At 44.5% G+C, this 22,772-nt stretch overlaps 1 protein-coding gene across 7 annotated transcripts in view; it reads right to left on the bottom strand.

Annotated features, from left to right (window-relative positions):
- LOC112553810 (transient receptor potential cation channel subfamily M member 3-like) overlaps positions 1 to 22,772 on the bottom strand; it is a 144,900-nt gene that overhangs the window by 114,746 nt on the left and 7,382 nt on the right. For 3 of the 7 annotated variants that reach the window (XM_025221261.1, XM_025221264.1, XM_025221265.1), the window contains exon 1: positions 13,463 to 13,947. The exons of 1 other annotated variant lie outside the window; for it this stretch is intronic. In XM_025221261.1, the coding sequence (XP_025077046.1) occupies positions 13,463 to 13,768 (306 nt within the window). In that variant the 5' untranslated portion in view covers positions 13,769 to 13,947. Of the gene's footprint in view, positions 1 to 7,542; positions 7,893 to 13,462; positions 13,951 to 22,772 lie in introns of those variants that run through there. 3 more of the 7 variants (XM_025221263.1, XM_025221266.1, XM_025221269.1) reach the window with 3 other exon arrangements.

The following is a 22,772-nucleotide window of genomic DNA, read 5'->3' as shown; positions in this document are numbered from 1 at the left end:
GCAGGAGGGCATCTTGACCTTTTTGTTACCTCAAGGGTCAAGTCTCGTACACGATGGCTCCGCATTACTGACTGTGGTCACCATGCAATGTTTGGGTAGAAACATCTCGAATAATAACTGATGGCTCACTGGCTTCTTGTGTCAAATAATGCCACGACAGTTGGTACGACAGTTATTAACCATCCCCGTGAGGTGAGTAAAAGACAAACGACCATCACAGGAAGAAATCTTGTTTTTGCTGGTTGGTTGGTTGCTTTTGTCTTACTTTAATCAAAGTGTGGGCTTGGAACAAGCTATTCTCATAACAAGTTTTAAATATATTATTTTATGATTATCTTATTCAAGATTGTCTTTTTGATGTGAAGCTTACTTTCATTAATTTTTCCACCTTATGCTAATTTTGATTGTTTCAAAACGTCAATACCCACAAGTTCTAAAGAACAGCAAACACTCCATACCACATTTTATAGTTGGCTGGATGAAACAGAGGCGAACTTTTAATTTAGTTAAATCAAAATAATTCTCTGCAACCATGACATGAAGTCAATACTGAACTGAATGGCAAAACGAGGATAGGAAATCATCACCTCAGCGTTTTCTGTATCGCTGTCTCATACCCCAGCCCTGCTATCTTTTGTCATTTCCATACCCTCAACCACCACTCCTCCTTCACCCTTCACCACCCTTTACCTGTCGACCCCTAGGACTAGGCCCTCCAGTGATAGGTACGAACTTTTGATCTCGCTTTCAGTAACACCTGAGCTTACCAGGCGGAACTTCAAAGCGATTCATACCCCCAACCCATGACATTTTCCATCCTGGATGGTGACATCTAACAGTTGTAAATTATTTGAACTGACTTCCTGTAGTTCCTCCTTCCTACCAAGTTCAGTTCCTCAAGTTCCCCACCCCGTCCCTCTCCAGTCACTCAGAATTTTATTTTCCGTCCCAGGTTCACCTTGAGGTCTGTTTGGCTTTTCTTTCTCGGGACGGATAACTGCCATCCTTGCTTATGGCAAAGGAGGAAGGTGAGGAGCACAAATGTAAATCCTTTTACACCAAAATGTAGTAATAAGCACCCCTCTTTTTAAAGGTCGTGATTCGTTTACAAATAAGCTCTTTTGGGGTCAAATTTTGCCCACCCACATATCTACAAACCTGAAATAACATTATGAGGACCTACACACTCGGTATTAAAGATTACCGCTGTAGACTGTACGCCCACTGAGCACTTCATGACCTCGATATACCACAAAATGCCAGCTCTTGCTTTGGTAGAGTTTAAACGGGTAGAGATCGATTTGCGCACACGCCCAGGTCGGGTGGCACGAACAGAACGTGTGAGCACTGACAACGAAGATCGGGCACCTTATCGACTGCAACCCCGCGGAAAAAGATAAGATCACATGTTGATGATAATAAACAATACAACGTGCCCTCCACAGAGGATGTGACACACAAGCCATAACTCAGTTCAGATGAAGACTGTTTCTGTCTGGACCATCCGAGTGAATCCTGACTGGAGACGGCCTGCGGCTGGATCCTTTGAAGTTATATTTCTGAAGAATCAATTTTTATAAGTTGGCAGTTCATGGGTTAATGCAAAAAAAATAAACGCAGCATATAAGCTCAAAATAATATTAATAAAAAACTTCTACCAGCTTTTCAGCACAGCTACAGGTTTTAACTGGCAAACAGAAAGAAATGCGACCAAACACGCAGAGACGGGTGGGCTCTTTAAGCAAATCAATGAACATTATCATGATGTGATACATTATGTATGGACTAAGAAGTACGGATGGTTTAAGGAAATGAAGCCACAATCGATCCCAGTCAGCACCGGTTGACTTAACAGGCAACGGGAGGAAGAGAGGAGAAACCTGAACATCGTTACCTGAGAGTTAGACAGTCAGTAAAGGACCTTCTTAACAACACACAGTCACATTACCGAACTTGGGACTAAAAGAAAAGACAACAGAAATGGCAGGCTAGACTGAAACCCGTGGTTTTCGCTCAAAACTGTGAGTTGCCAAAATAATTGTTTACTTACAATCGCATCTAAAAACACAACTGGCAGGAAGTACAAGCGGACCGCATGTCCACCCATTCAGCGCGAGTTTTCATTGTAAGTGTGGTTGTCCAAATGGTGGGGCTGACAATCGTGCCCGATGGTAAATGGTATTTAATTTTTGCTTCCTGTTGCTCTTCCCGTTTCATTATTTCCCTGTAATAACCCTAGAGTTCAATCATTGCCCTCCACCTTCCCTCTCTCTCGTCTGTCTTCTCACCATACGGCTCTGCTGCTGACACAGCAAAAAATTCTACTCACCTTCCAGCCAACCGATCAAATAAACCTCTGATGACCATCTATCAATGCATGTGTATCTGTCTCACTGCCTCTCTTTTTTTTTTTTTTTTCATTTGAAACCGTGAATTCAAAACTCGCTACAAGGGCCTGCATTATTTATTTGAATGACACGAGCATGTTTCACACGTCCCGCTCCACTTCTTGAGAGCTCTACACATCTTGACATCGTGAACCATTCGCTTCTACCCGTTTAAAAAAAAAAAAAAAAAAACCGAACTTCGCTCGATTCAATTATGTTGAAGTTGAGAGTATTTAGGCGACGCTCTTAAAAACCTTTCATGATGATAAAAGTCGAGAGGATTCTTTTTTTGTTGGGTTTAATAGGAAACAGGGAAGCGACAGAAGAGAGAAATGAACGAGGAATCAAACGAAAAATCGAATGACAATATAAAACTCCACGTGGACCTCATAGGAGCGCCGCATGCATTTGATTAACTCGCTCGGTTGCGATGTTCATGTTCCATCAAAAGCAAATACCTCCAGGGCTGGACAACGGGTGGGGGATGGGGTGGCAGCTAGACGAGTGTCCAGTCGGAGTCTACATTGTCCTTACACATATGTGCAGCTGTTGGTGTGACATGGTGAGTGAGTGCGGGAGTGTTTGTGTGTTGTGTGAATAGTCTACAACCAACCGTTCCCACACAGTTTTGCTTGAAATAGGATTTGATGTCACGTGTCAGGCTGCTACCCAGACAAGGGTCGATTGAATGTCATAACATAAAGATGAGTGCTGGTTCTCCTACTCCCCCTTCCTCCTCACCAGCATCAACAGTCTTACAGCACCTCCCTAACGTTTTCTCTTTTTAGAAATCCAAATACACCTGCAGATGAGCATTTCCTAGAGTTATTTAGCCGAAACCCTTATCAGGCTTCGAACCGAGAGCCTTCTGCTTCCAGTTACAGAATCTATCATATCAGTTGTCATTTGTGTCTGTGGGTGGGTGGGGAGTTCAATCATGCGTAGCTTCACCTTAACTGTAAAGTTTCTAAAGACAGGAACAAATGGCAATGTATTCGTCATACAGTTGTTACCATACCAGCAAACCTCTTCTATGATAAACCTGAAGAGACAGAGGTCTTGGCCTACATCCATGGTGAGAAGAACGCTGTTCAAAAGCTTCATTCATTACAATTCTCCGCTCAGATATGGGGAAGTGAATTCTTCTAAAGAACTGAATTCAGTCATAAAAGGTCAGGTGGGGTTTAAAAAGCCAAGTTTAGTCATTTCCATAGTATTAACCCTCCACTGTCGCTTTGGCCGGATTCTGACCTCGCCTTTTGTGTGAGCAGAGGTCAGCTATGTATGTGTGAACAAGAGTAGTGTAGGGCCTGTTGGAATAAAACTTTTTGTGAAGAGTGCGACGGGCTCAGGAAGGGCTGTATCCGGCTTTTTTTCTTTTCAAAACATTTTTTACCTATTACTGAAGACAAAACGAGCAGATTTTATTTACAAGACAGGCTTAGCACCTGCAAAACATGAGCATGGAACTACATGTGGCGATACTGAGTAGCTACCATGAACAAAGCTGGTCACCCTCCCACAGACTGTACAGTTGCCAAGAGAAACACGGATACAGTTACCTCAAGTACACGTAAACACACACAGACACATATACACACACATATATACACACACACATGTGCAGCTGCAGGATGAAAAGTAGGACACAGTCACACAGCCCATCTATCACGATTGCCAGCTGGATACAATCACACAGACTGTGATTACACAACCTGGCTGCCAGAAGACAAACGAGGTGGACCCACGTGCATCCCCCACTGGATGCGACCTCTGCTGCTGACGACACTGCAGATGCTACACGTGACCAACCGCACACCCGACTGGTTAACGGGTCTCTCACTTCCGGCAAGACTGCCGGAGCTTTCTTCTCGTCATCAATGCCGCTATGTCAGTCAGTGGTGATCCTTCATTAAAGACCAACCCGCTTATTTTCAACTGACCGGTTTGGTCGTTTGTCTAATGGTATCACTTCCCTTCCCTCTGCTCTGTTCCCAATCGTCAGAATTTTTCAATTTTTAAATGCAAGTGAGGGATAGAAGAGGTTAAAATCTTATTTAAAGCTTCGTCACAAATGTTGGGTCGTTGACAAAAGCCTCCATACTACACGTGAGCTCCACGCTTTCCGAACGGTTTTGTTTTCACTAAAAATTGCATCAATGCACCAAAAACAAAAAACAAAAACAAAAAAGTCACAAAAACCAGTTGTACTTTTGTGACAAACTAATGGTGCTATGTTTTATTAACCCACCAGTAATGTTTCACTTTAATTTCATGTCAGACTCTGGCATACTTTTAATTTCCGGGAGCTGTTCGGTGATGGACAATTCAGCATTGTCTGGATGCGGGTCTCTCACTGGAAACGTGTCTAGTCACGTGCTAGTCCTGTATTTTTTAATTCTTTTATTTGAAAAAAAAAATACTGCTTGTTCTCAAAGCTGTTAGACCCCAGAGCTACAGATGAAAACATGGACGGAGATAATCAGCAGTAGTGTTCGTCGGGCAATGGCGATGGGAATGTTGTTATTATTGTTTAGTTTTGTTTGGGCTTCAATTATTTTTTCATACGGATGTGAAATTCCGTTCTCTCGTTCCTTCCTGTTGCTCTTGATTAAAGTGCAGACAAGCTCTACGTACTCTAACCTCAGTACCAAATTTCAACCACCATGCAAACACAATTTTTGTTTCTTTTTCAAAGTGACTGATGAAGGTACGCAAATCTGAAACGGATTCACTCCTTTTCGATCACGAGACATCTGCTCTCAAAAAAACAAACCTGTCCACCCAAGATCCAAATTCCCGAAGTCGCGTGAGGAGAAAAAAGTATAAAGCAGACGGTCGACTTGTCAATGGACATCCAATGCTTGATGCCAGGCCACCCCACGTGTCCCCCATGTGGCCAGAAACGTGATCCTGTGCGCTCGGAATCATGACCTGGCCACGACAACCATTCTGCTCGGCCCTGACGAGTGCAATACAAAGAGGTACCCAATCCATAGCCGCTTCCATTAGCCTAATGGCCATCTCCCACACACACCACCTGGACCACCCGACTGCAGACCGGTCAGACGACCAAAGTGAAAGCGGAAGCCTCCTTTTTGTCCTCTGATCATGTTCGCTGATCAGACTGCACCTGACCAGCCTGCAACACGCACTGGGTATTGGCTTACATCTAGGGAATTTGTTATCTTCTGATGTACTAACATTTATATAGATATGTGTGTGAGAGAGAGAAAAACGCGAGTGTGAGAGAGAGAAGCGCGCGTGCAGGTGACTGTATCATTTCTAGAAACAAGAATTTTTAAAGATTGCTACGAAAGAATACGAGGTAGATTGGCTGGGTAATAGTCGGGAAAGTGTTTCCTACCAATAATAATTTTTCTTTTTTTTTTTGGAAAGGAGAGAGAGAGGGAAAAGAATGATCAATGAACCATGAATATCTATAGAAAAATAAAATCACGAAATGTAGCCTATGTGAACAGAAGACAGAGAGAAATGCGTGAACGATTTTTGAATCCATGGACCGTACAACCAGAGAGGAGTTCGTGTTTAACTGCTGTGCTACCCGGACCGCCCGACGAACCCGAAGAAGACGAATGGGAAACCAGACATTAAACCGCTGGGGATGCGCCATTCGCTAATGCAAGGAAACCGATGACAGACCCAGCTTGTCTGAAAACGTTCCGTTCGATGATTTCCCGACGACACACACAGAGGGCGTTCGTTTCTGAATGAACAGTGCCACCACCCCATCCCACCCCACCTTTCCTATTACTGTGAGGTAAGGCGAGCGAGTGAACAGCTGCTCACTCTTTCTCAAGCGCCGTGCGTGGAGCAGGAGCGGCGAAGGACCGAGGAAGGAATTAGCATGCGCCGACGAAGAGGAGGACGGACCAGACTGTCGCAATTCCCGAATCAGGAGTTTAGAAACCATGGCAACATGTCAGTTAAACACGACAGCTGCGGTCTTGGTTTCCTACAGAAACAAAGGGAAACATGTGCGAGACCTACGTAATGCCAGCACTCCCAGCATGGCGGTGGGTGAGGTGGTGGCATGGGGCGGGGGGGAGACATAACTGCCGGCGCGTGGCGACAATGTGGGTCTGGATCCTATAGACTAGGGTGGCGTGTGTGAGAGAGAGAGGGAGAGAAAGGAAGGGATGAGGGAACCGTTGTTTTACGCTGAGGTGAGGGAGAAAGAGAAGGAGGGGGAGGAGGGAAGTTTTGAGAAGAAAAAAAAAAACTAGGCAAGTCGTCTCGACAATAAACACTTTGACGGATTGCGGGTAGGTGGAGGTCGCTTGCTGTGGATAAAGCTAGCTTGGGAGTTAGCTATGGGAGGAGCTGTTGTGTCCGGTGGATACTTACAGTTCCAGACTACCTGTGATTGCAGCTTGATGATAAAGTCTGGAAGTATTAGCAGCCTCAAAGAGTCGGTCCCTTAAAAATAAAAATGACCACTGAGAAACTATATTATCAAATAAAAATCAAAGCGGATAAAAGCTCGCTTTAGAAAAAGGTTTAACAGTCGGTGAGGATGTTACCTGGTCACAACATTTTGCTTGATGTATTATCAACAACAACAGTTCTTCCTACTATTATTATTTAATAAAACGTCTGTAGAAATTGTCAACAGTCTGTACACCATCAACCAAATGGGAAGACAACGCAGGACAAAAATGTTATCACCTATTGAATGGTAATTCCATGTCTCGATCCGTCACTGACAGACGCCGATGTGTACCCGGGTGGATGAATGGATTCAAAAGACGACTTCAACGGCAAAATGAACCGCCTGGGTGAACAATCGATCGGTATCGAACAGTTATACTAAAGCCAAACCAAATCTCCAAGTCTTTGCTTTTGTTTTCTGCTCTGGCAATGAACTGTGAACACGTGCTCCCTCTCTCACTCTCACACACACACATACACGCCCTCACACACACACGCCTCTTATAAAGTATGAAGAATACCAGCAAGCATTAAGATTTTGTGTAAACAAGAAAAATAAAGAAAAAGACAGAGATGTGACAAAGACAATGAGGACACTAGACAGAAAGTGAGAGGAAGAAAGAAGAACAAAGAATAGTTGAACGAGGGAAAGGGGAGGGTCGTAGTGAACGGGGGTAAGGATGGAAGGGGTTGGAGGACTGACCTGCTGCGTAAAATGTCGACAAGTATCCAGCGACCCGGGTCAATAGAATGGCGCACTAAAACAAACACATCCGAAGAGCGGTCAACATCCCCTGATGCCTTCCTCTCTTGTTCTCTCGTCCTCTCTCCGCAGACGACGAGTGCGAGCGCACGTGCCTGGACGTACCGCATACAGCACGCGCGTCACGGCGCCGCTCCATGACGACGGTCCTCGGCGCTGCACACGGACTGCTGGCAGCAACCGCCCGCCACGCACAGCGATGCGCGCGATGAAACCGACGAAAGACCGATGACTGGCGCCGCGTCTGGCAGCCACTCTCGCTGCTGGTCCCATTCATCTTTCCTCCCACCCTACACTACTCCTCCCACCCCACACTACTCCTCCCACCCCACACAACTCCTCCCACCCATCACCACCATCACCACCACCACTACTACTCCCCACAGACTGACACACTGACGTGGAAAATTTGTCCATCGAGATTAATAGGAGTCGAAGGTAAAGAACGCTGCCGTCCTGGTTGTTTGTTTGTTGTTGTTTTTTTTTAAACTTTCATAATCTGGGGAAATCTTCCGCTCTGTTTCCAATTCTTCATCTTCATCCTCTCGCTTTCTGTCTGTCATTGTGCCAGGCTCTGTTTGATGACACGTTGTGTTTCTTGCATGATTGACTGTCGGTTCCTTTGTAGTTTTTCGTGTACAGCTCGCCAGCGCAACATGCGCTAAATTAATTAAATGGTTTTTCATTGTATGTTTACACACTGGTCATCGATGATTTACAGACATTTCGCAAACGACCAGCACAGCCCTGTGTATCATCGGCTGCAGGAAGTTTGTGTCGCAAAATGAAAAACAAAATCTGTTTTCTTTGTAACGAGCCGATCTGAGTTGAAAGACTAGAGGTGGATAAATAAATTTAATCAGGCTTTGAAGATCAGATTGCAGGTAATGTCCAATGTTTTTACATTTATGATGTGGTGCATGAAAGATGATGTTTTACGCCGAGCAAGACAGCAAACAGCCAGCCCTGTAAACAGATGCCACGTGCAGGAAAAAAAAAAACAGCGTGCCTGAGACGAGAGCTGAACCCAGGACAGCCCACCCTCACTGTATTGGTCACAGGTGCTAACCGTTGCGCCACCGGACATCCCCGTTTATGATGTGGTACCGCAGTGTGTGGACTAGTCATGGAAATGATGTGTCTTAAAAAGATTAAATTAAAAAAGATTTAATAGTAAAATGAATAAATTTACGCCGAGCCATCAGCTACGACTACATCACACCAAAAGTACCCTTCCTTGTCAAGAAGAATGCAGAGAAAAAAGAAAGCCATGCTCGAGATGAGATCTGAACCCAAGACACATGATCCGCAGTCACATGAGTTTACAAGCTGCCCCACTGCACCCATGTTCCCTTTGTTCCGTCTCATCTTCCCCAACATCTCTCACAACAATCAGTCAAGCAAGAAAAAAAAAAACCCAAGGCAGTCATGCAGTCAGCGCGAGACGTTTGTGTCGTCTGCCTTTTGAATGCAGCTTCCTGGTCGCACCACAAGAGGGACTTCCTGATTCCGAAGGCAAAGTGTGCCCTGAGGGTTACAATTAAGTGTTTGTTCTTGGTCTACCCGACAGGCTCTTACAGGTTCCAGGCTTCCACAAAAAAAAAAAAAAACTTTCTTTCCAGGGTCGAGTACGATTCTGACTTCATGAAACATGGACTCTTACATAAATAACCGTGGATTCACTCCCTTGTAATAGCGGCAAACTCCGTCCTGCATCATTCCTAAGCTTCCTTCCGTTCGCCAGTCACAAAGATAGGTGGCGCCACAAGCTGCGGTTAACTCGTGCTGACCTTTCGTGAAAGAAAGATCACGAGGCGAGCCAGTGACTTACTGCGGCGAAGCGTGAAGTGACGTCGCTATTTTAGGTTCTCTGCTCTTGACTGACTCTTCTGTTGTGAAGACGCGAAAAAATGTCTTATACTACTTGTACCCCCTGAGTACGTCCGGACCCCCTTAGCCAGCTAGCCATTAGCTAACCTCGAACGCCGCGTCGTAGAAATCAAGTTGGTATCTGCAGCTGTTAATGAGCAAAATCTGAGGTGCTAATAAATATTATTTTATTGGACACTCGCTTTGAGAAGGTTGAGCCTGCTTGCTAAGAAGCGACCTGTACCCACTGCTATTCGCAGCTCAGCGAACTTCAGTGCTGCCAATGCATGGCAGAAGAACTTTCATTGCTTTCTCAGAAGCACCTTGACGCTAAATCCACAATGTTGGCAACTGAGACAACCCGCTTGTGCTAGACGAGCGAAGTAATGCTGAACCTTTCTTGCTGTCAATGGGCAACTTCTGCATTGCCGAGACAGTCGCCCTCACCACTCGTCACAATCTAAGCTAATTTCACTATACCGGTATAAGAACTTTAAAAAAGGACCATTCGCGACCCCCTTGTAGGCACGTAACTTTAAAACTGCCACTTGTTCAGAGAGCAAACGCTCAGCAGGTACTGTCTTCCTCAGGACCAAGTGATGTCAACGATAATCAACAGCAAGTTCAGTTTTACTTCCCCGTTCCAGCACGATATCTCGGACAGTCAGCTGGAGAAGGGAAATTCAAACAGGAAGTTTCTGAGATTCAGTATGCGTGCGCACGCGCATGACGTCACAAGATGACCCTGGCAGGAACAAACAATGAAAGGTGAGAGCCCTACAGCCTAGTTACTGACCGCAGAGCCAACAACCTGCATGGAGCTACAAAGTCAATAATTAGGTCTTCACAGTCTTGAAATCTGGACAAAACCATCGCCATTATTAACGCAAAGAGGCCTGGGAGTCTGACTATAGTTGTCATGCGAACAGTATGTAGCAATCATTATTGCCCAGTAAGTTAAAGTGTTGGCCGTTAAGGGGCTCACTATGCCTAATATAGACCTGCTGAAAGTGAAGCCATGCCTTCCTTCTTCAGTATTTGCTTTCAGAATTCCCTGATAATCTAGGTACCCATTTCGACTAAAAACTGGCGGGTAGGCAGGGGAAGTTGTTCAACTGCTGGCCAAAGCAGGCTTCGAACCGACGTCCTTCAAGGTTGTTTCAATTGGAAAGCTAGGAAGAAAACGGAAGCAAATACGCGTCACCAGCTTGTGTCGCTTGAGAAGACTAGCGATTTGGGGACGGGGGGGGGGAATAGGAGGGGGAAAGTAAGGGGGATATGAAAAAGAAAACTTGAAAAGAAATGGGAAGGAAACAAAAGAACAGACATCTCTTTGATCTTTCGACGCTTTTAACTACTACCGGGCTTGCTGCTTGCTTTTTTTTTTTTTTCCTTTCTTTTCCGTTTGCCCTTTCCAAAGATGGCAGCTCTACAACTGACGTCAGCATCAGGGCAAGACTGGAGAGGATTCGGCATATCAATACCAATATGTATAGTATGAGGTACTGGACATGTCACTCACAGTCTTAATCCTGTTGTACGGATGTGAGGGATGGACTGTACTTGCCGATACAGACAATTCAGGCATTCAATACTAAGTCCGAGAAGGCTGCTCTCAATCTCCTACAGGAAACGTGAAACCAATGACTTTCCACAGACTATGGTTGCCACCCTAGTGGGGCACCAGAAACCCTTTCTCGCAACTGTGAAGCGGAGCAAGCTTGTTTGGCACGGCAACATGATCAGACGACACTCAGGACCGTCCTTCGGTGTACCTTGTAGGGGGCAGGACCCAGAGGTAGTCACAGAAAGAACAGGACTGCAAACACAAAGGACTGGACTGGTCGTGACCTGCTGACCACCCCCGAAGTGACGAGCCTTATCAACCTCTGCGGCTATCCAGTTGTTCCCCCCTGACGACTACTACCAGCATAACCGTTGCTTAACCAATACCAGTTGTTTCCCCTCTGACGACCGGTCCCAAAATAACTGTTCCTTAACTGATACCAGTCAAGGGATGGATGAATTATGGATCTGCAAGATGGAAAAGGATGCGGGCGAGATAGAACGACATGAAGGGAAGCACCCTGTCGTCTGACAGAGCTCTCGACAAAAACCTCTTAAAGATCTGACCTTTGACCGCCTGTCCACGCCGCTTAACAGCTTCCGCCAGTGATCATCATGGCAGTTTTCGTCACTAAAGTCTGTATTAATATATATTAAGCATCCCCTACTCTTAGTAGTTACTGTTGTTGCTGCTATGACAAAATACCATTGTTATTATTTTTTAAACATAAAATGAATACGACAGTTTTTTGCGACATCGAAGTGCAAATAGTTCCAAAAGAAATCTTCCGCCTCCATCAACCTACCCACCCACAAGAGTCGAGCACAAAGCGGGAATTATTCAAAGAAGGCAGCCCCTTATATCCCCTCCCACACCTTTCTTCCACAATTTCCGGGTAAGTTTTCCCCATTTGCAACTTCTATTTCCCTCCGCATCGCCTGTAGTTTGTTTGCGCTTCTACCACGGCACCGTCCATAGTCGCCATGTTTTATTACTTCCCACATCCTACAAGTCCCGCTTTATCAACTTTCATCAGCAATCCGCCCCTACCAGCTCCCCCCACAAAAACAAATCCATCAGCTTAGGAATAATAAAAAATAAAAATAAAAGACTAGTAATGACAAGTGTGTAGTTCCCTTACTTCCAGACAAAGCAAACTCACAAAGCTCAGTCATCTTCTCGGACTACGGAAACAGCGACACACCACGATGCTGTGTGGTCGATACAATAACAAAAACAACATAATTGTCTTACAACTAAGCTTACAAAGTAGTCCACCCGTCGTTGAGTTGCACTGTTTCAGTTCTGCATTTAAAAATACAGACAGGTGGACCAGTTCACCTTCCTCACCATGAAGTGACTCACTGGTTAACTACACAAAATGTTGCTGATATTCATCGTCTGGTCGTGGCAAGAAGAATTAACACAGCAAATGAGCCAATTAATGAGAATAGTTGATGCTGGTGATGTAAGTACTGTAAGACCTCTACATACGAGTGAACCAATATACGAGTAAATCGAGATACGAACCAAAAATTCGTGGAAATTTTGTTCTTACGAGCAGAAATTCGAGATACGAGCTCGTATGTCATTGTATCTCGTAACGTAAAGCGCTTGGCAACTCTTCGTCTGGTGGTGCAGAAGGCGTGAGTGGGCAAAAACAGGTTAAAAAAGTGATGAATAAAGTGGTAGCATTTAAGTTTAGGGTAAGTTAAAAAGTTATGAAAAGTGAAAAAAACTAAGTTAAAAAATAGAAAAGAAAGTAATATTAGTGAAAATGTAAATGTTTCAAAATAAAAACAGTGTAAATAATGTATTTTATATGGGGGAAACGATTTAGTATCCGAGTTTTTTGGGGTTTTTTTTTTTTTTTTTTTTACATGCGAGCTCGGTTGTGGAGGGGATTAAACTTATATGTAGAGGTACTACTGATAGGATGTCTATAGTCTGAGGGCTAGTGATGGAGGGAACGGCTCTTGAGACTGGCGATGAGAAAGCAGATGAACGTTGTGATGGTGTGTGAAGTGTGTGTGTGTGGACGAAATGCACTGACTCCTTGACTACGACGGCCTCAACAACCGTGAACCTTCTGTCGGCAAGAGCGACAATTTTATACAGGTGGCGCCAGCATCTGAGTGCTTCCACAAAAAGCACTCATGCTTTACGATGGGAGACAATTTATAGAGTGCTTCAAAAGCACGCGCTCATGAGTTCTAATGGCGACATTTTTATAGCACTTGGGGTTAAAAACGTTCACTAGTATAAGGGACAGATGTCATTATATATATATACATTATATACAGGCAGCTAACATCTATTCTAAGCCATCTCAAAATCACTACAAAATCTCCATCAACGTGACCTCATTCAGAGGCGGGTGGGGAGTAGGAATTATCTGTTTCATAAAAGAGGATCTGAACTCACCTTGAACTCCTCTCGCAAAGACGGGGTGCTACTCACGGGGCTAACGGCACCGTAGGGGAGGGCAACGGGTGGCGTAAAGCACTCCTTGCCCATCAGCGTCCGGGGCGACAAGCGCAAGTGCAGGACGTTGAGTCCCTCCATCTTGCTGCAGCAGACCTGCTTCACTTCCTCCGACACCTGCCTCACGTTCAGCAGAACTGCTGGCAGGTCCGTGTGGTCAAACAAATGCAATGAAGCGAGGAAGAGGAGGAGGAGATGACACGAGAGAAACTGAAAACTGTCGTGCACCCGACTGTCCGGGAACATCCAAGGTTCCGGTGGTTCACCCCGGCGCCCCGTGCGTGCGTCCCGGTGACAATGGTGCGCGCCCAGGTGAGCGGTTCAGGTAGACCGCGCAGGGACGACGACAGGTAACGTGACAGGCGTCTGTCAACCTTCACTTTGTCCGAAAACTGTTTTATGATGATGTGCTGCTGCCACCCCTTTCTGTACCTTTCAATAAGAACCCTCGCTGTGAGAGGACCTGTCCTTTCCGTGTCCTTGCCATGCTTCCGTGGCTTGTGTTCCCCCGTAGGGTCAAGGGTCATGTCGACATGGCCAGTGAGAGGAAGTTGTTATCTGAGACCCTTCATTCTCACATTTAATTTCCATGAACGAGGCCCTTTGTATCTTATGTTCATCCTTCATGTATAAAGCCGGAAACGTGACAGCCAACCTGGTAAATTTAAATGTTTTCTACCTGAATAATTCTAGAGAAAAGAGAAAGTCAGAGAGCTGGAGGAAATACAGAGAAAGAAAGGCGCTTTTCTCCCCGCGCAAGCATATTCGCATGGTACCTGGAACATGTTTGTCAACAAAACCATTATAAATCTCGAATAATACCAAAATAAACTTTCTCCCAACTTCAACTAACGGAAAACATTACTTGCATTCATTTCCTTGTTTGTCCGACATGTTTTTTAAACACTGGAATACAAACTAGCTCTGCTCAAGGTTACTACTGTGATGTTAACAGAATCCATTGTTGATAGCATGCAACCATCTCATTAATGCGCGTGCCGCCGACAGCACAGGGTCAACTCCACAGAACCCAAACTATAAGAAGACAAAATTTATCAGCTGAAAAATCCAGTTTTTTTTTAAAGCTTATTGCCCATGCAAGTCATGCAAGGAAATGGTTCTCTCGCGGGTTTCGAGCCTGGGACTGTGACAGTTTAAAAATGAGATTGTCCCCACGGACGTCCTCAGTCACCTTGTTGATGGCTGCAAGGCAAAAGCAAGGTGCACCACAGTTTAGAAATATGAAAGCCAATGGGAGGTCAGCTGTAAGTGGTTCATCAAGCGAAGAGCACGGCATAGTAGAAGGTGGAAACCAAATTTTCCACCGCCTTTTACTTTTCCTGAAAAAAATCAAGCACCATCATGGGGTTCTGGACTTTTCCTACCACCGGTCCACCCTGAGCCTTGAATCGGCGACTTTCCGCTCTGTAGTCGAGTGTACTGACCAAGCTAGGATATCATCCCCTACCCACCCACATCACCCTTTCGGTTACTCTGGGGTAGCTTTACCTCTGCTTCAAGCAGAGAAAGAACAGTGTGTCCGAGACGAGATCGGAATCCAGGACACCCAATCCTCGTTACATTGATAACAGGTACCACCGGACCGCCCAGAAAATATACAAGTGATCGGAATCGTTAGACAAGAATGGCAACCCTGGAGAGGGGGAGGTAGTCATCTCTTCTATTGCTTGCTTTCCTAGAGATCTTCAAGATGTAAATACAATGTACAGTCTTTTCCAGCGGCCACTCAGCTTCCTCTTTTGTAGTTTGTCATCTTGTCATCGACAAGTCCTCAGGGATTACTCAGCCGGCTAAACTGTCTGGTACGAAGTTTCTAGTCTAGAAGCCAGCCAGACTAAAACAAACTTAATATACTGTTCAGGAAAAGTGGGGACTTCTCTGCAAAAATAAAGACTGATTTTATAAAATCGAAATAAACTCCATTGCAAACTTATGCACATATTTGGGTGTGATATTTACTACAAAACTTGACTTAGATATTTCAAAGTATCTGTAATAAAACTAGAATCTGAGAGGCTGGAATTGTGAACAACTTTGTGGAAACATTCTTTTTGGTCTGTATTTTCTAAATTATTGAAGTTACTGTATCATTGCAGTGTCTAGGAAAAAGCAAACCATAAGAAAAAGGTGTCAAAACTTAAACTATAGCCTTTAAACCAATCCTAGAATTCTTTAAACGACCCGTGGAAATGTGTCAGGCACTGGGGAAGACTAATACGATTAATACGAGAGCAGCAAGATGTGCCGCCAAGCATGTGAAATGCTTACACCCGAAGAGGATCAAGACCAAGCCAGATGGCTTTGTGGGACACCAAAAGTTCTGTGTCAAAAAAGGTCAGAGGTTTAGCGAGTTAATTAGAGCTTAGGTCATGAGGAGCTCTTGGCTGCAAAGTGTCTTAGTGTCTCACAGCAGTAAGTGCAAGAAAGCCATGGTGATCGTGATAAATACTAATGGCTGTGTAACGGACAAGTACTTAGTAGAGGGGGTTAGGAGGGAAGATCGACAACCGTGGTTGATCTGATCTAGCGTAGTGGGCTGGAAGTTGTTTGCCCTTGAGCAAATGACGTAAACTGTGATGTCAAAATAAGGTGACGTAAAAGATAGAGGAAAATAACGTTGGAAAAAAAACGGTGAGCAGAGAGCTAACGGCGGAACAGAGTTGAAGCTGGTGGATTTTATCGGGACTTTCTCGCTACTGCTGCGACAGCGGAAAAAGTATTACGGAAAGTAATACCGTGGTTAAACTACAGGTGGATGTACTTCACAGGTCGTGAGTCACTGTAGTCCGTGTCCGCACCGTGGGGAGCTCTGTGGCTTGGGCATCCCGCAGTACAGTTTCTTGGTGGGGCCAAGAAACCGCACATTGGTGTCAGCGAGAAAACAACGGTCCCAGAACGGAAAACTTGGTGCAAGACTGGTGCACCGACCTCCATCTGTCGCCTGGAAGGGACAGTTCTTAACAGCCTGAGAGTAAGCGCCGGTGGAGGAAAGGTTTCCTCCCGGCCTTCAGCTAATCTAACATCATCCTGCCAAACACCTAGGAGGCGGCCGCATGCGCAAGACTGAGACGTTCCGCTTGTAAACTGGTGGTACAGTAAAAACCATTTATTTTTAATAATAAATAGACTTCGTGGAAAGAAGATCAGTGGGACTGATTAGAATAGAGGACTCGGGAGGGTCTCAAAGACTTTAATATGAAAGGTTAATGTTTCATCAAGAACGAACATTTTTTTTTTTTTATTCTTCATCAGTGACAATATTTATGAGAGTCGATTTTATTGTTAACTTTAATAGTACGTTGGACGAATGATAATATATTGGTAATATATCTTGTGTGGCGAATGAAGGAGTGAATCTATGAGTGTTGATACTTTGCCTTTGTTTCATTTGACATTGTATTTGAATTGAATAATTATTCGTGCCTCTAAGAAGGTACGCCGACCCTCAAGCGATCAGGATATTTTGGTTTGTGGAAAGAATGCGCGTGTCTGTGGATGGTCCATGACAGGCTGCAGTCGTCACAAGGCGAGGGTAAGTCATTCTACCGGTTAAATTAACAGCAAGTCTTATCTCTGTTCAAGCGGTGTTCAGACCACGGATGTTGCTTACCCCTAAAACTGTAGTTATAAATCAGTGGCAACGATGCCCTGGGGTAAAGTAAAATATCCGCGGGAACTGGACAGTGCATCGTAAATACGAAGAAATTTGTCTTTAATTTCCTATCGTGTAACGACTTATGAATAAGGCCCTCGGTGGTGCTCTCCACTGCCGGACTAAGGTTTTCGAGACCTACTAAGGTCTGTGGTTTCAAACTGCCAAACTGCTTAGTAGAAATGGGTACTTGATTTATCAAGGGATGTAGAATTGGTGGAAAAAAGAAAGCTCTACTACCCCTGCTTTGCAAATGCCAGGCCTTAGACACGGTGAACCACTCACGCTCAGTTCCTACTTTTCCCCTTTTTGAACCTGACTTTCAAAATCGGAATTCCAAAAACAAAAATATCTTAACTGTATTCTAACTTAAAGATTTAGTGTATATTTACTCAAATTCCGAGTACTGAAAAAAAAAACCAAGTCTGGTATACTGTGGACAGAGAACACATGGTATGCGATGTGTAGTGGGCGATGTCAGTGAACGAAACTTCCTGTTAGCACGCAAGGCGTATGATATCTAACATATATATCAACATCAATAAGCCAGAGAGACAAATTCCATCTTTTAAGAACTTGAGAGGATGTAGGAGAAATGGCTCTTTAGCTGGCTAGCTTCATCTGATGAGTGATGTTTGAGAGTGATTTACTTGTTGAGATAAGCTGTAAAGTTCCTTGTTTAATTATCCCATCCTTGCAGCACAGCTTCGCAAAAATTATTTTGGAGCGAATGCGTTGTGAGTTTATTTGACAAGAAGGCCGGCGGCCTTATTGCCCTCACACACACACATACACACTGTTAACAGTAACCACTGGGCTGGAGGTGTGTAACATGTTTAAAGGGATTGTAAAGGCCAAATAAAACTGCTTAGAATCTCGTAAAGAGTAGGATCAGTTTGAATCTCGTTTATTATCGTGTCTGTTCATGTGGAAAAAGTTGAATGTTTTATAGGATGTTGTCTTTAATATTATAAGAGAAATTACACGGGACTCTCTCGTCCTCCGATGCTGTCTCCTCGATCCCAGTGTGACTTGATACAATATGGTTGGACATTGCTCATATCCATCTTGATTATTATCACTAATATATATCACTAATCCAAGTAACGACACACCACCGATCACTTGAATTCAAATCCTAACAATAACCGACACTTCCTGTCCCTCGCTGACGTCACATAGCCACGTCACAGCCTTACCACCGTTACAGCCTTTACTATAAATAACTCAAAACTGCACTCTCACGTGTTGTGTGTCACATGACAGCCTCCTGCTGGAGACAGAGACCTATTAATTTTGTTTCGCAGTTTCACTTTCATTGCGCTACCTTGAGAAAACCCACTTCCGCTGGCTAGCGAAGCAGAAACTGCAGTCGCTGCCCATGTTTTAAGTACATAAATAATTCATGACACGGGAATTTTATGCGAGAAAAACATTTTTCTTCAATCAGAAAATGCTGTTCTATCCGATCGGGCAATAAAACAGAAACGACTAACCTAGACATTTTTTAAAAAATCTTTCCAAAGAGAATGTTTTTATCTATTTAATAATTAATTATTTGCACTCCTTCTCCAGGTACAAACATAGGTCACTCAAAATTTATAATGACCTTCACCTTTACCCCCATGTTTTGTTTGTGTCAGGAGGGTGAAAAGCTGTGGGGGTTGAGGTGGATTGTGAATGACATTGCCTGTTATTAATATCTGCCCATCCTTCAGTCTTCTGACATTCATTCATCTGGCACGTTGCTTTGACAAACTTCCAGACAAACTTCTATCGCCTGCAGGAAGGTGGGGGAGAGAGGGTGAGGGGCTTCTTCGTTGCAAGACCTCTTAAAACCCAGCAAATGGGCAATTGCCTTTTTTTTTAAATGACAATTTCCGTTTGCTGCAACCTTATCACTAGTCCACAACCACACATCTCGAAATCTCTCATTTCCACCAACCAACAAAACAAAGTTGCGAGCGTGTGGTGATGTTCATAGAACAATTTACGACCGACACAAAAGGCGGAGGGGATGAAAAGTAACCCTTTCCTGCGACCTACCCTCCAGCGAACATAGCTACCAACCCAACCCATCCAACTCACCCCTACCCCAAATTTCACGTGGAGGTAACTTACTGTTGGTGTCGAGTCGTCTTGAACTCTGCGGCCTTCACCTCGCTGGCCTTATTCCAGCGCCGTCGTCAGCCGCGACATCAGGAATTCAGACGGTGAGCATGTGACGGCCAGGCTTCACCCAGTCACCTGCCCCACGCATTTTTCTCACCCAACCGACAATAATACGCTGCCGCGTGATCTTGGCGGGGTGGGTGATGGTGGTGGGTAGCGGGAGTTATATTTTCTCAAGTTTCTGGCAATATTCACTGTGCATGTGTGTGTGAGGTCCATTTGTCATACGGCATCATTATCTGCCGCCTTTGTTTCTTGTAAAGTGTACTGAGCTTGCCTCCGTGTGGAGTAAAGCTTTAGATAAATCATTATTATTTCCACTTCGTTAACTGTAATTCCAGCTGCCTCTTCCGCCATCCTCGCCATCACTCCGCATCTTATTGTAGCCGAGGGCGCTACAGTCAAAAGTAGAAACGGAACAGTTCAGCTTAAGTAATCCCTGAATATCCTGTGTAATTTGTTAAAATATCTAAGATTAGTTACTTTATGAATGACCTTCTCTACCAGTTTTGTCTAAATATGCTGCATCTACACCGGAAATTCATAATCCCCGTTTCTAAAATGTCACGGCTAGTTAATCTCTCCAACTCAATGAGATCCGAATAGGTGAGATAAGTCTTAAAGACTTCTATCTATCGTCTTCCCTAGCATCTCGCCGCCAACTCATCTCTTTCTATCTCTGCAAGATAAAGTCGGACCGGTTGATCAAAGTGGCGACGACCCGTCGAGCCCGAGGACAACAAAGCAGACTGATCCTTTGCAAAGACTCCGGAGAGAAAATCAGTTTGAGGAGACGTTTGCTATCGCCTTGCTCTGGGTAATTAACTAGCGAAGACGAAAAGGTCGATGATGTTGCTGGCTACACAGAAGTTGTCCTCTTCTGCCACTAAATATAGCACGACATCCGGTTCTTTCTCACCCATCACTTCAACCCCATCTGTTTCTCGAATTCAAAAGTTAAAAAAAAAACTTTGTTCCTAAAGAGGTTATGATGAGCACAAGCCTTAAAACTAATAAAATACGGACACAACACACACCATCACCACATATAAAACAGAATGAGGGTGAAGTAGAAACACACCAGACCTTCAAGCACCAAGATCGCTGCCAGCTATTGACAGAAAGCACTTGATGGCAACGAGGTGTGACAAGCTCTCATTTCCTCCTCCCGTTCCGCTGGGGCAGGCTGGAGCGGGTCAGTCTGTGACCTACATCATTTCCTCCACTCCCAGCACAGTCACAGATTAAGATTTCAATATACCCTGGGGAAGTTCAAACTCCGAGCATGTCAGGGTCTCAGTTACCCGGGGCTGTCTCAATAATTTGGTATACCAACCGCTACTCCGCAAATATCGGTTTTATTATTTGGTGTTGGAGCAGGAGGGTGGGGAGGGAGAGAACCATCAACAGACGAGATCCGAATGTGATATTAGGTATTATCATTCCTTTCTTTTAAAAACATTAGTAGCTATTATTGTATGGTTGGAAATAAAATAGCGTGCTTCTTTTAAGTTCTATAGTTATGTTCAGAAATAATCATAAATTAAAAGGTTTAGGAACAGAAACCCACAGGTGATTTAACAATAACATCCTAAAGAATAAAAGCCAACATGAGAGGCAAGAATAACATAAAGAGTAGGTAATAGGTAAAAGAGGGATGTTGTGACTAATAAAGCCATCACTAAACCCTAAACCAGAATGTAAAGCCCTATATCTGACACATCCCGAAGCTCCGTGAGAACAGTCTCGAACCGGCAGGTGGCCTATTGAGCCAGCATGAAACCTTCCCTTTATCTTCCTCGTGGCCTTCCACGCCGCCTGGAATGTGGTGTGGAAGGATAAGGACACGAACCTCTGCCCCACAAGTTTTCTTTGTTTGAAAATATAGAAAGCCCGTGCTCGGCGGCGTTCAGCACATTTTCCGGAGTGGGATGCTGGAAGGCAAGATGTTGAGCCATCTGGCACTCTTAGGTGAACCAAGGGACATATAGATGATGTTTCCTTGTCTCTTTCTTCGGAATAGATGTCGAAATAACTCCAGCTAAAGCAGTCGTAGAAATCTGTGTATGATGATCCTGGTTACTACAATTTTCTAAATTAAAACTTGACCTAGAGCATAGGCGGGTGGTGAAGAGGGCTTGAAAAGCAGGTCAATCTGCCTTAGATGGTTCCACCCACTGTTATAAAAATTATCATCCTGCTCCAGAGAAGCTGAACTTTGTAAAATTATGGGAAAGTGATTATTGCCGTACAGGTCGGTGTGTACAGTCCAGTAAAGTCTAATAATAATGTTGGACTGACAACTGATAGGTCAACATCCGATAAAGTGCTGCTGTATGGCCGACAGAAAGTCGTTTAAAATTCAGAGATCACTTTCCATTTTAAAAAATCCCAACAACTCTTCTCTAGCGTCAGATGAAGCCCCAAGCCCGGGGGAATGCCCATTAAAGTCCATCAAAAGAAAAACAGAAAAAGGAAGTTGGCTCAGAAGACCCTCAAGGTCCTGCCGGGAGATCCGAGCAGAGGGAGGAAGATAGACACAACAGATAACCATCGTTTTGCCCACAGTAACCCGGACAGCAATGGCTGAAGATAAGTGGAAAGTAGTATTTGGCTAAACCAAACGTGGGAGCGAAAAAGAAGAGCAGTCTCACCTGAATGAGTCCTGGCGTAAAATTCGAGAGCCTTTGAAGGAAAAAGAAGTAGAAGGTAGGAGATAAGTCTCCTGCAGAACTATAACATCGGGAGAGAAAAGAGAAGCAAGTGTTCTTCGCAGTTGGCTCGGATTCCTCGACAGTTCCATTGAAGGACTGTCGACATTCTGTCCATCCTCTGAACCTCACGCAGAAGGAAGGGGAAAAGGAAAGGCTGGGGACGGCGGGAAGAACAAGGCAAAGCTAAACATCGCTCATTCACATCCATCCAGGGTAGTGAATTTTGATGATTTTGTTTTTGATTGTGTCACTCTTGTTTGTCTAAACTGTAATATTTTTACTTTTAGGAGATTTCGTACAACTGGCTTGTTGGCATGTAATGTTTCTGACTTTGTAAGTTGCGTGGACTTTGATGCTGTGTTCTTTGTGATGACCGGGTGCGAGTGTGATGGAACTGTGTGCATGCGTGAGTGTGTGAGTAGAATGTTTTCTTTAAAAATCAGCAAATCTTTTCAGTGTCTCCACGCCGACCTTGTACTGTTCCAGCAAAGTTTCATTTCCCTGGTGTCTATAATGCACGTCTGACTACGTCTACCGTAAATGGTGCGGACAAGAGCTCAGCCAACCAATGGACTGTCTTGGGTACAGCGAAGCCGAACCTACCCCGAGGGACTTCCGCGTTCAATTATTTAACGTGATAACACGATGGGGGCCACAGGGTGGCGAGGCTCACACTCTGCAGCTCCAGAGT

Source organism: Pomacea canaliculata, linkage group LG13, assembly GCF_003073045.1.
Source record: "Pomacea canaliculata isolate SZHN2017 linkage group LG13, ASM307304v1, whole genome shotgun sequence".
In the NCBI taxonomy this organism is placed as follows: domain Eukaryota; kingdom Metazoa; phylum Mollusca; class Gastropoda; order Architaenioglossa; family Ampullariidae; genus Pomacea; species Pomacea canaliculata.
The sequence above is the reverse complement of the archived record's forward strand: the minus strand, read 5'-3'. Positions and strand labels throughout refer to the sequence as shown.